Here is a 13,405-nt window from a genome sequence, read left to right as displayed (position 1 = left end):
CATACTCAGATAATTTATCATTTCAGGTACTGTCGAAATTTAGTAAACACACTTTGTATTGACATGCCCTTGTTGGCTGCACTGTAAACGAACTGTGACAGGACCGTCGGCGCAACTATTCCGTCACTCACCACTGTTCTCTTGACAAAACATAACCGTCCATACACATTGAGTCAGTGCCAAGTCGATCGACGGTCTCGTGTCAGACTTGCACGTCTGTCAGGCAATGTACTAAACCCGAATCGAAAGAGCTGTAAAAGTTTACAAGTCTTAAAATGGCACATAAAACCATTGGAAGTATTTTAGGCTCGCATAAACCTAGTTCAGTCACTTCCCACAAGTATAGCCATGTTTTGCTGTAGGTACTACCGTATTTGCTCGTCAAAAGCTTAAATTCATTCTTAAAACCTGCTGAATAAAAGCTAAGATGCTAAGGTCATGGGTTAGAAAAATGTGGGCTGAGATGGCAAAATGCTTAGGGCACATCAAGTAGATTCCATACGTAGACAGTAAAACAGCTATATTATTTCAAATATTTCAAAGTATTTTTTAAATGTTATAATATATTTAGATAGTGTGTGTTTTAGTTCTTTTTTTTTGTTGAGGGAGAAATCCCGCCCAAAGGAAATGATTTTAGAACAGTTGTAGCCTGGCCTAGAGGAGATCAAATAACTGCTATTGAGTTTTGCGCTAAGTTAGGAAATAATGGCTTTTCCCTGTAATCATACTGTACACCACTCTCCTTGCATTAATCCCCGGGTGAATTTATAGAAAGCATCTCATTGGAGAAAGTATAGTAGGCTTTTTTAGGTCTGATTTGACTCAATCACTATCAGCTTATAAGAAGAAAATATCTGTGAATAGTGAAAAAGACGGAAAATTAAAGAAATAAAGAGGACAAAATTGAAATTCTAATTGGTGAAATGTTAAGACCTCGGTAGTGGAATTTGATGGCTTGTTTGACATATGATTGGGGAAAAGAAAACCAATACAAAAGGGTTAGTAATTTGCTGAACCAACATCTTTCAACACGGAGTAATTAGTGACAGTAACTAACAAGGTTCCTCTACAATACATTATTCCTTCTTCTAAATCTAACTCAGCCAAGAGTAGAATTTTTCTAAAAGGAAATAAGTGTTGATTGTATGTGTATGTATTTCCACATAGCTGTATATGTTATAATGAATGTGTTTTTATCCAATTTTCCGCGTTTTCAATTTTGACTAAACTCCCCTCTTTTAGGAAATAGTGATCATTAATATGTAAAATGTTTGACTATCCTATATGAGTTCTCTTTTACTTTGTAGTGTTAACTATAGAAATTGTTGGTAGATTTGTGGCTAATTTGCATACTATTTGCATAATTGCCCAGGTGTTTCCCCCTCCAAAAAAAAACCAACAACAACAAAACAACAAAGCCCATATTAGCCTTGGGAGTAACCACTATGGTGGGTTTGAATGATAGTTATGTGAGAACAAGATTATATTGAACATTTAGAATTCTTATAAAATTTACTTCTGGTTTCCAATACTTATGACCACATTAGAAGGAAAACAATTGATAAAAATGATTTTGAACCCAGGAAGATTTGTCTCCAGAGTATTATAAAAAGTATGACCACTCCAGATCTCCTAAAGATCAGACCATTGAACATTTCCTTTGTATGGAAGATCTCACTTGAATAAATAATATAGCCAATATTTGATAATAGTTTTACTCTTTAGATTAGATTGGAGATAAACACATTAGATGTTGACTTTGGTCTTGGCTGACTTCTTTGTTTAAACTTCTTTAGTGTAAATAGTGTAAGTCTACAAAAAAGATAGAATGAATTTGTTTAGTGGTTCATAAATCAAAACTGAATGTGGAATAGAAATCTAGCTTTAGTGTATCTATTTTTTTGATCCCTGAAAAGATTTGAACTTTTTTTTACAATTTTGTCCAAATACTTGTACCTTACTACAATGAGAATTTCCCATTTTTAAGACCAAATAGATATTGGAGAGAGACCAAAGTGATGTGACTTTATCAACATAGTTAGTTAAATTTTCATGCTCTCAAGTTCGAGTAAAATGGCTCCAACTGTCAATTTTCTAGCATTCAAGGACGAAACTGTCATCCTATTGATGTTAACAGAGAATAATGTTATAGTTGTAATTAAATTATTAGTTATTATTACAAGTATTGAATTGTTATTACTGAGAAAGTGTACATTTCTTAGTTGTAATTACATGTAGTTATAATGCAGAAATTCCTTGAATGAAAATTGCAAATTAATTACAAAGAAATGTACATGTAAAGATAACAACTGAGTAATTAACTATAAGAAAAACATAGCAGTTAATCTTGTTTCATACAAATTACTTTGTTATTTGCTGTAGTGTACTGAAATGTTGTCATGTCATTTCAGTACATCGTATAACGACTCTAAGACATTGTGTCTTCTAACCTTCAAGGCATAATTTTTGGAAGGAGATGTGCATATGCGAACTTCAGACCATTGTCAAGGAATTTACGAATATCCTATTTTGCTACATATGTTCAGATTGAATTGAATAATTATGATTACAGTGCATGGCATTATTATCTATAGTATAACTTATAAGACATCTTGTTGCTAGATACTCCTAAGTTTTGATGTTAAAAGTTAAAACTGAATACAAGAAAGTTTATCCATGTAACATCTTAGCATAATGGATTTGTACTTTCGTAAACTTTCATTGCTTTTTCGACAAGTATTTGGACTTTAAAAATATAATCAAGGCAAGAGAAGTCTATTAGCAGTTTGATCTGAGGCAGAGCTTGATTAGTTGTTTGCAGTTATAAATTGTTGGAAGTGATACATGGTTGAAATGCATCATGATATATACATTTCACATGACTGAGAAGGTGATTTACATTCTGATGTTTTTCGTGACTTGATAATGAGGGACGTTAGATGTAAAATGTGGTACTGCCTGTTATTCATACATGTAAGGTGGCAATAAGAACCACGCAGGCTGTCTTGCTGCCTTCTTTAATCAGCCAGACCACTCTTACTTTTATTAGGTAATTAAATGCTCAAATTGGTGATTTATTAAGATGCCAAATAGGTTCCAGTTCCTTTTATCAACAAACCTCTGCTCTTCTACACTTTGTCATGCTATTTGAAATAGAACGTAATCGTCTTTTTTTATATGTATGTTTTAGTCATTGTTATACTATGTTGGGCAGTTACTCTCATGTTTCTGGCGTCCATCAAATTTTATGATTGTAACGGCTAGATTTGATTGTGGCTCATTTGTTCTTTATAAAAGAAAGCTGTCAAAATCACTAATAAAAAGACACTTAGCAAATGTATGCCAGTTGTGATAGGTACTTGTCTATTATCAGCGCTAGCTACATTTGGTACTACATTAGTTTGAATTTACACAGTTGAGTGATTTACTGACTGTCATACAGGACACTAAGAATGCCTACAAACTGAATGAGATTAAATGCTGCACCGTCAAGGGCCTGTATGACAGGTCTGTTACCACAGCAACACAAATTAGAGTCTGTCAGACTAGATGATAGAATTATCATTGGGAATGATGAAGTGAACAGGGTAAATTGAATACAGAAGGTAGTATGTAATTGTATCAATGGATATGATGGGCCTTGTACCATTAAGTGTAGGCTTCAAAGTGTTTGTTGACTGGCCTGTATAGTGTCACCCGACTCACTGATGATGAAATCTGTGTAGGAGTGTGAGAGGGGTCAGGATGAAGCTAGAAGTATAACCGACTTATCATTTCACAGTTAAATAGATTTCTGATATGGCCAAGTTGCTTCATAATCGTATACTGGATTCTCTACAATGATATATTTTTGAATTTTTGTAAGACGTCAAGCATTTCTTTTTGTCCATGAAGTATGCCAGCTAGGATACTATATAAGAACTAACCAATCAATGGAAGCCATTGATTGGGCCAGGATGCCATCAGAACTAAATCAATTGGTTGAAGCCATATAGTACTCATTGATTGGCCAGGATGCCATCAGAACTAACCAATCAGTTTAAGCTATTTATTGATTGGCCAGGATGCCATCAGAACTAACCAATCAATGGAAGCTATTTATTGATTGGCCAGGATGCCATCAGAACTAACCAATCAGTGGCAGCTATTTATTGATTGGCCAGGATGCCATCAGAACTAACCAATCAGTGGCAGCTATTTATTGATTGGCCAGGATGCCATCAGAACTAACCAATCAATGGAAGCTATTTATTGATTGGCCAGGATGCCATCAGAACTAACCAATCAGTGGCAGCTATTTATTGATTGGCCAGGATGCCATCAGAACTAACCAATCAGTGGCAGCTATTTATTGAGTGGCCAGGATGCCATCAGAACTAACCAATCAGTGGAAGCTATTTATTGGTTGGCCAGGATGCCATCAGAACTAACCAATCAGTGGCAACTATTTATTGATTGGCCAGGATGCCATCAGAACTAACTAATCAGTGGATTAAGCTATTCATTCATTCATTGACCAATCAGTTGAAACCTTGTATTGTTCATGTTGGGATGCTATCAGCATCAACCAATCAGTGCATACTTCATGTTATCCCGTGGCCAAGATGTCATCAAAACTAGCCAATAATTTGAAGCTATAGATGTAGTCACATTGCCACCAAAGAGTTCTCCGGATGTCATATAGTGAACCAATCAGTCAAAGTGATATGAAATCTATTGAGTTACCCATGCCATTAGAATCAACCAATCATGTGGAGTGTACATGGTGTGAGCAGGATGTATGCTATCAAACCAATCAGCAGCAGTTCTGGTGTGACCATATAAAGTTTCAAAATCAGTTTTACCTCATCCTTGAATTTGCTACATTCCTAATTTGACATGTTACAAAATACCATCATGTGTTTGCTGAGCATCAGAGTAATCAAACAAATTTTCAGTTGTAACCATAATTTGAGAGACAGCTTTTTCCATTAGCCTGACCGTGCATTTGTATGAAAAGGCAGACACAAAACTCTGTAATTCTAATCAAGCCCTGATGAAACCTTCACTGTGTTAAGCTTGTAACCTATTCATTTGATAACAACACCCTGTGGCCAGTAGGCATTCTACACGCATATATACACAGTGCAGGTTCATGTATGTATAGATAGAGACTTGAATGCCTGTAGGTATAGTCCTGTGTTGATACATTGTACATTAATTACATGGCCTCTTGTCTATACCTCATGCATGGACACATCTCAGCTAGTGTAGACATTCTCTGGTTATCTTTCTATATTACTATCATCCAGTAATGTGTACCCTGCTGATCACAAGTACCTATGTACTTTCTTCTAATCCTAAATGCAAGATTTCTGCATGAATAGGTTAAGGTTTCAGACATTTTTAGTGATACATTTGTCATCTGCCTGTCTGCCTGCCTGCCTGTCTGTCTCTGCCTGCCTGTCTGTCTGTCTGTCTGTCTGTCTGTCTGTCTCTGCCTGCCTGTCTGTCTGTCTGTCTGTCTGTCTGTCTGTCTGTCTGTCTGTCTGTCTGTCTGTCTGTCTGTCTGTCTGCCTGTCTGTCTGTCTGTCTGTCTGTCTGTCTGTCTGTCTGTCTGCCTGTCTGTCTGTCTGTCTGTCTGTCTGTCTGTCTGTCTGTCTGTCTGTCTGTCTGTCTGTCTGTCGATCCTTGCTTGCATCCATTAAATTTTTAAACAAGAATTTAAACATTGTGTTTTTCATCAGTGTTTGTTAATGCTGTAGTGACTATGGTGTATAATTGCACATTTCTATGTGTCTTGATGTTTTGTCTGTTTTTGTCTAAAATAGATGACAAATGAATTCTTCACAACCACAATTCCCAATAAATAGATACTTGATTTTAATTAATGTCAAGTTATTGTCAGTTACTATGTAGTCATCAGCTTCATTTTGTTGTTCAAATTGTTATTTGAGTCTACGAATTTGCTAAATTTAAGTTTTGGTGTTCGACACCAAAAATTAGCAAAACTGTAAAACTTGAAAATAGTATTCTATGTGTTTGTGTTTTTGTCATGACAACAAGGTCATTTATTGCTTTGCACAGGCTGACATTATGTAGGACATCATTCAATTATTATTCAATAAAATATATAATATTAGTAATATGAATAGCTATATTGGGTTCATAGTTCTACTCAGGAAAGGAAAGGAAAGGAAAGGGAAAGAGGAAAATTCTAGAATCTGTGACATAATGTGTGTAATTGTTATCCAGTTGATATGTATAGACAGCCGGGGGATGATAAAACATGTTTGGTTGTTGCAGACACAAAAGGAAAAGTTTCAATTGACATATCCCTTTGTTGGTTTCAACTTTATGTGCTACAAATATATGCAAACTATTTATTGAAAGATATACCGATGATTATAAATTCTAAAATGTTACATTATTGTATATTTAAATTTTCAGATGGCATTGGAATCAACACAAAGTGGAAGACAGAGACACTTTGCACGGCTAAGGAGTAATTGTCCAATGACATTGGTGAGTTTCTGTTACATCGTCACTTTGTGTGTGGTGTGTGAGGTTGTGAATCTTTTGTTGTGACATCATCAGTTTGTGTGGTGCTCTGGAGTAGAAATCTGCGAGTCGTTTGCTGTTACATCATCACTTTGTGTGGTGTTCTGGTGGAGTTAGAGCTAATTTCTGTACAGTTTAGTCAAGCCACAATAGTTGTCACTTTTAAGACAACCGTCGTTTAGTAGTTTTATTCAGTAAGATGGATTTACTCTTACTTTACTTTCATCTGACCGAGTCGAGTGTTTGAGTCTTCAATTTAACTACAGATGAAATAAATGTTCATTGACACTCAGAGAATCATAAAGTAAATCACAAAATTGCGCTGACGATTCATCCATATCGTAATGGACATACAGAGTCAAATGAATAGTATTGTGATACTAGTAATAGGTCTATAACTTCAAGTAAAATTTTGAAAACATGCATTGGGGACATTTTAGTGTGTGATCATTACTACTATGGACATTATTGTGACTCATTGATAAGTGAATTAAACTTTAAAGTGATTTTTAGGGGATTAGACTGTAAATGTTTTGTTTAATTCTTACTAGCAGGAACAACTCATTGTTTTGGCTAGTTGACTTTATTCAAATTATGTAAATGAGCTATTTTGCATATGTGTTAAATTTTTTGTTAGTGATAAAACTACTGAGTAGATGACTACTATAAGACAAATGAGATAGAATTATCTATTTTTTTTGTTGTAAATGTGGACATTTTCATACCAAAATTTTGATTTGTTCGTAAACAGTGACTACTTCCTTGATTAGCAGTGATGTGGCAAAATATTTCATAGAAATAAGAATTTTGTTGCCAATATTTTTGGTGGGAAAACTGTCTCATACTGTCAGACATTTTAGGATGCGTAGTGGAGTTTCTTACCCATATTCTCTTACCAAAACCAATCAATGCATTGTTAGTCATTATTAAACTATTTGCACAAAGTGATTGGATTTCCAGTGTAGGATGAAAATCTTATAGAAAAAGGCCCTTTCTCAAATAAAAATGATTACAAAATGTATAGTGCAATGACCGTGCAACTTGGCCATTCAGGGGAAAACTAAGAATTCAAAGATATATGTATGGGATGCATGTTAAAAGATGGAATTATGGTACTGAAAATATAATGCTGGTTAAAAAAGATAGAATTAAGGTACTGAAAATATAATGCTGGTTAAAAGATGGAAATATACAAACTGTTGTTCAAACACCAGTAAAAAAGTTTTTAAAAAATGTTACGGAAAGAAAACAGATAAAAGTTGTAAATATTTTAAAAAACTGCTGTGAAAAAAGTTGGGAAACAAAAATTTTGAACAATACCAATAAAAGTTTGTATGAACTGAAGTTTTCACATTCGGTGAAGAAAATGCTGTAAAAAAGGAAAAATACTAATTAAAAGAAACAACGCGTTTAAAAAATGTGTGACTGAAAGCTCGTGTTATATAAGTGCTTACATTTTGACCAGCCTTATACCGTACATACCTACTCATCCATGGTATTTTGTTTGCAAGAAACGGTGTAGTGTTGATTTGGTAGTTTGTGGCAGCCTTGAGTGTCAAGCTAGAGGTGAAACTGTTAGTCTTATCAAATTACTATGTCTATTGCTTTGTAACACTATAACAGTAGTTTTAAAGTGTGTGTTCAAAACCTTGGAATACCACACGTATGTGTATTTACATTTTTACCCCAAATTAGACTTCAGAGTTTGGGTTGGTGAATTCACAGACCACATGTATCCATTCACAAATGTCCTGTCACCACTAAAGCAAAGTATAACCAGGGATTATAAAGTCAACATTGGAATACAGAGTCAAAGGCCCTTGTAGCCTCAAGTAAATGCTTTTTTCCTGCCTATAAAATTCACCCTTAACTTCACAAACAGGAGTTCAGTCCTTGAAAAATAATCTTACCTGTCATCAAGCTGTTCACATCACTCAAAGCTAAAACTAATTGTTAAAATATGTTTTCAGTACTATGTGTTTTTGTGAACTAGACTTTCTGGTCTGGGCCCAACGATTTTTTCGGCAACCACTAGTTTGTGTTTTTAGCAGGGAGCAGTTTGGCTACATGCATGAGTATTGAGAATGCCACAAGACAATTTGATTGCAGAACCGACTTCTACAAAATTAGACAATATTTGATTGACCTAGTCTAGTGTGGCTTACAGTCTCATACTGACTTGAACAGATTCAATGAAATTATGAAATGTCACTGAATGAAACTCACCACTCAATGTGAATCAGTGAAATGATAGAGTGAATGTGATTGGCTAATTTGGGTCAAAGAAGTGATAGAGTGAATGTCATTGGCTAATTTGGGTCAGTGAATGATTTTGTGATTTCATTGCCTTATTTGGGTCAAAGAAGTGAATGTCATTGGTGCATTTGGGTCAATGAATAATATATAGTGATGTCATTGACTAGATAGAGTGAATATCATTGAATAATTTGCATCAATGAAGTGAACAACAGAATACAATGCATCTTAAAAGTAATGAATGCAATAATAAATAAGAAATAAATGAATAGATAAGAAAACATGAATAAATTGATTTTCAACTCACTTTGTATTCAAATATAGATAACATCATTTATTTGTATCAACTCATAAAATTTCAACAAAAATCTTTAAAATTCTTAATGTATGTCTACTAATATATAAGTTTTCTTTTTTCGAAATGTTTCATATCACATAAATTCAGTCCTTGTTCCTACGATGCAATATTACGCACATTTAGTATTTAGAAAGTTGTTAACAAGTGTGTTGAGATCACAGCGGCTTATTATAGTTGAAGTGAATAATTATTCATTTAACACAAATTGATATTACATGTAGTACGTCAAAAATAAGGAAAGTGAAAATTAAGCAAATTGATAGCCTTATATCACAAGGTTAATATCTGAGGTGACCACATAGTTTACTGACCTTCTCCACTTCAATTTTGGTGAAATGTAAAAATTTGAAACTATAGTATTTCACATTTTATCAGATTTCCCATCCTTGCTAATATTTTCAACACCTTATGGAATTCAAAGACATTGGATGCAGTTATTTTTATTTATTTATTTATTTATTTATTTATTTAAAGAGGGTTTAGTGTTCCCCATGGTCCTCAAAACGTCCTCAAAAGAAACTTTAAAAAAATGTACCAGATTTCATGCGACCTTCAAAAGTAAAAACACTGAATGTGTAGGAAACTAAATTCTACGAGATTTCACCTTCTCTGTTATTATGGTTCAAAGACAGTAAAAACAATGAATGTGCAGGAAACTAAATTCTAACATATAATTTCCCTCTCTCTGTTACCACGGTTCTAAAACCTAAAAAACACGGAATGTCACATAGGAAACTGTCTGTCTGTAAATTTGACCAGATTTCCCTTTCTCTGTTGCCAGGGTTTTCCATATCATAATGAAAACATTGTATAGACTAGAGCAAGTCTAAACGCACACCGACAGTGTCATTGAAGTAAGACATGTTTACAAAGGAACTACTTTCGGGTCATGTGAGAGAACAAAATGTTAGGTTTTTTTGTCATACACACAATATTAGGAAACATCTGCATCTCCATTGAACCGACAACATGCCACAAATGTGACATGCACACTTTCTAGTAGAAACACTTCGTTTTTTTGAGTCATTTCATGTAATATATATTATTTCATACTGAGATTGAAGACTTTGTCAGGTTTTGTTACTCAATTAGCATGATGTCCAGACAAAATCAATTGATTACCATGGAAACAGACAAGTAATTTACAGTGAGGGTATTGTAGAAGAGTGCCATGCAGGGAGAGTGAAATAGTAGCTGACAACAGGAAAAGTGATAATACTGGCAATTCCTCAGAGTTGATGAATATGACACGGTAGTCACTTACAGACAATTTCAATATCTACCCCAACCCACACCACTACCAAACATATGGCCCGATATACTCTATTAGATAAAACTGCTTTTGGAAAAGATTTTGAACAAAGCAAAATCGTGCAATGAATAATTCATACAGTTACAATTTGTTATATTTAACAAAGCTAATAAGTGATACTGGGGGTTAGACATTTAATGTTAGTCTGGGAATTATTGTCAAATAGGATCAAGGTATCAGCTGTTCAAATTTAGCTCTTACTTCATATTGTCAGCATTTTACAAACCACAGTCACTAGGTGCCGTCTGTTATCGCAAAATTCAAATCTAACCCAAAATAAAACTCAGCAACCAAAATTAAATTAGACAAAAATCGTTAGGAGATTGCATATAAATTTAAAATGAAACTTATAGCAGTATTGTAGTAAAATTTGTACAATATTTTATAACATCACCGAGGTATGTTGTCTCGTAAATTCTATTACTTTGGACTTATCGTTTGCGTGACAACAAATATTTCAGTAACATTAATACCTTGTATTCTTAATGTAATGGCCCTTTTGATTCATTTTTATGTAACATTAATTAAACTAAAAACTTGTTGCCCTCTTGGTGGTTTTTTTGCCACCTTTTGAAATCCGAAATACCAGCTATAAAGTTGTTGTAGTTAGGGCAACGAGGAGTTGCCACTCTGTCAACAGTATTCAAAATGGCCGACAGCATTCTCCCTCAGAATCTATGAATCAATCTTGTGACAGATTTGTTAGATTTCATTTATTTCAAATTGTAATATGTTGACAGGATTGTAGCATGGCTGACACAGCTTGCAGGCCGATATACTTCAAATATGCTATAATAGCATTTCAAGTATTTTGGCCTACAAGCTGTGTATTAATAATTAAAGTCTCTGCTCAACAGTGGTGTGCTGTGTTATATGACTTAACAGTAGAGAAGCAAAAAATGTTCTGAATTTAAGCTTCAAATTGATATTTTGAGAAAAATAACTGTTCTGTTTGTTTGTGTGTGTGTTTGTGTACTTGTGTCTGTGTGTCTTTGTGTCTGTATAGGTGTCAACATGTATTCATATGTTTTTAAATTGTGTGTGTGTACATGTGTGTATGTGTGTACATGTGTGTATGTGTGTATGTGTGTGGATGTGGGTGTGTATGCATGTATGTGTGTCTGTTACATGTAAACGCATGACTGCATATGATCTAGTACACCATTTCTATATAGCTATATTATCTATTTAATTCTATTTCTCAATTTTCCCTTCAGGAAACATTTTGGCAGTGCGTCAACGCAACAGCTCCAGGTAAGACCACGTTTAGACATATTACAGCGCCTTCTTTACCATTGTCAATGGTTCATACCTTTAATTTGAATATTCTATACAATTTTATTAATAGCTTCTAATCAATTTTTTTGAAACTTGATCCACAACAGCAATTTTCAGATTTGAAAAGAGAAAATGATTTTTTTTGTACAGTAGTACTGTGTAGAGGTGTATACCCCAGTGTGTCTGGTATGTTGGAATCAGGTGATTAATGATTAAAACACAAAGTGTCCACTAACACTAATGTTATTGTTAATGTTTGATGTGGACTAGAAAAAAGCTGTCAATTTCACAACCATTGTGTCACATGACTTTCTAACACTGATCACATGATGCTCCCTCACTTTGTACTCAATGCATAATAGATTATTTAAATTTAAATTTAAATTTTTTAAAAAATGTAATTATTTTGATGGTTTTCGTAGACTGTTATGATTAATCACATGATTTTAACATAATCATGTGATTTATCAAAAGATCACATGATTATTCAGCAGTACTTTGAAGAAGGCTGTGTAAATATTAGTTTGTGGCTAAGCCTCCCTACATAAAATATTACATACAATGTTGAAAATATTCAAAGTCACCATCTCAAGTCTTTGTACCATTAAAGAATTTTCCAGAATACTTGTTGAATTTTCCGTCTTTAATGCGAGTGTGGCTGCTGATACTTGTATGGCATAATTACAGCTGATGCCGGCACAGATTATGACGCCGGTATAGATCTCTAAGATACTTGTAGGATGATGAACCCATCATTCTTAAATAAGATTCAAAAAATATCGTTGTAAGATATATCATGCTAAATACCAGATATTGCACCCAGTACTGTTTTATGATCTTAATTTTCTAGAAAAATTAAGATGAACAAAATTTGTTGGGGCTCTGTTTGTTAAATAAATCGCCCCCCCCCCCCCCTTCCCTTGCTCTGACCCTGGGCTTTTTAGACACTGAATATTTGCTCACAGTGTAGCAATTGGAAACTTTTCAATATCTCTCACAAAATGTGTGATGTCACAATAATACTGTTATCATAACATGATATACAGCTGAAAAGATTAATGTAAATAAAAACAATTTCACTCCTACCCTAGATTTCATGGTGTTATCATATCACTTTATTTGGCCAATGTTTGAGTTAGTTACAGTGTGTGCTATACACATTTTACCATGGAGCCCATTCTTATGCCAAAGATACTTCCACGATCCATATATATTATTGAACAGGACTGTGGATTTTGAACTTCACAAATTGTGTAATAAACCCTAATTTATGACCACCATGTTTTTAAAAAAATTGAAACTTGTTAACATTTTATTCGACAAAACATTTGTTTTTGATGTGTATCATGAATCCAGACACTATTTCGATCCCATCAGAATTCTGATCAACATCTCCCAATTTTATAAATTTCCTGTATTAGCCGGAACACTTCATTTTGTTATGTATCTCTCCAAAAATACATGTTATGGTTGATATAGAATATATTATCTGACCGGAGTGAAAATTGAAAAAAAAGAAAAGCTGTGAACACTTCAGATGTTCCAATCGTGGATATAAACTATCACATAAATAGATTATTATTATGATCTAGTGATGACATAAATCAAACAGGAATAGCTGTCATGAACTGGAGAGTTATTTCACGATATCAACTTAAAGA

General features: G+C 34.0%; 1 protein-coding gene across 1 annotated transcript in view; it reads left to right on the top strand.

Moving 5' to 3' along the window:
- LOC144434028 (reversion-inducing cysteine-rich protein with Kazal motifs-like) overlaps window positions 1–13,405 on the top strand; it is a 44,488-nt gene that overhangs the window by 1,165 nt on the left and 29,918 nt on the right. The window contains exons 3-4 of the mRNA XM_078122471.1: window positions 6,430–6,504; window positions 11,684–11,720. Coding sequence (XP_077978597.1) covers window positions 6,430–6,504; window positions 11,684–11,720 — 112 coding nt within the window. The remainder of the gene's footprint in view (window positions 1–6,429; window positions 6,505–11,683; window positions 11,721–13,405) is intronic.

This window comes from Glandiceps talaboti, chromosome 4 (assembly GCF_964340395.1).
Source record: "Glandiceps talaboti chromosome 4, keGlaTala1.1, whole genome shotgun sequence".
In the NCBI taxonomy this organism is placed as follows: domain Eukaryota; kingdom Metazoa; phylum Hemichordata; class Enteropneusta; family Spengelidae; genus Glandiceps; species Glandiceps talaboti.
Note: the sequence above shows the minus strand (reverse complement) of the source record. Positions and strands in the feature narration are given on the sequence as shown.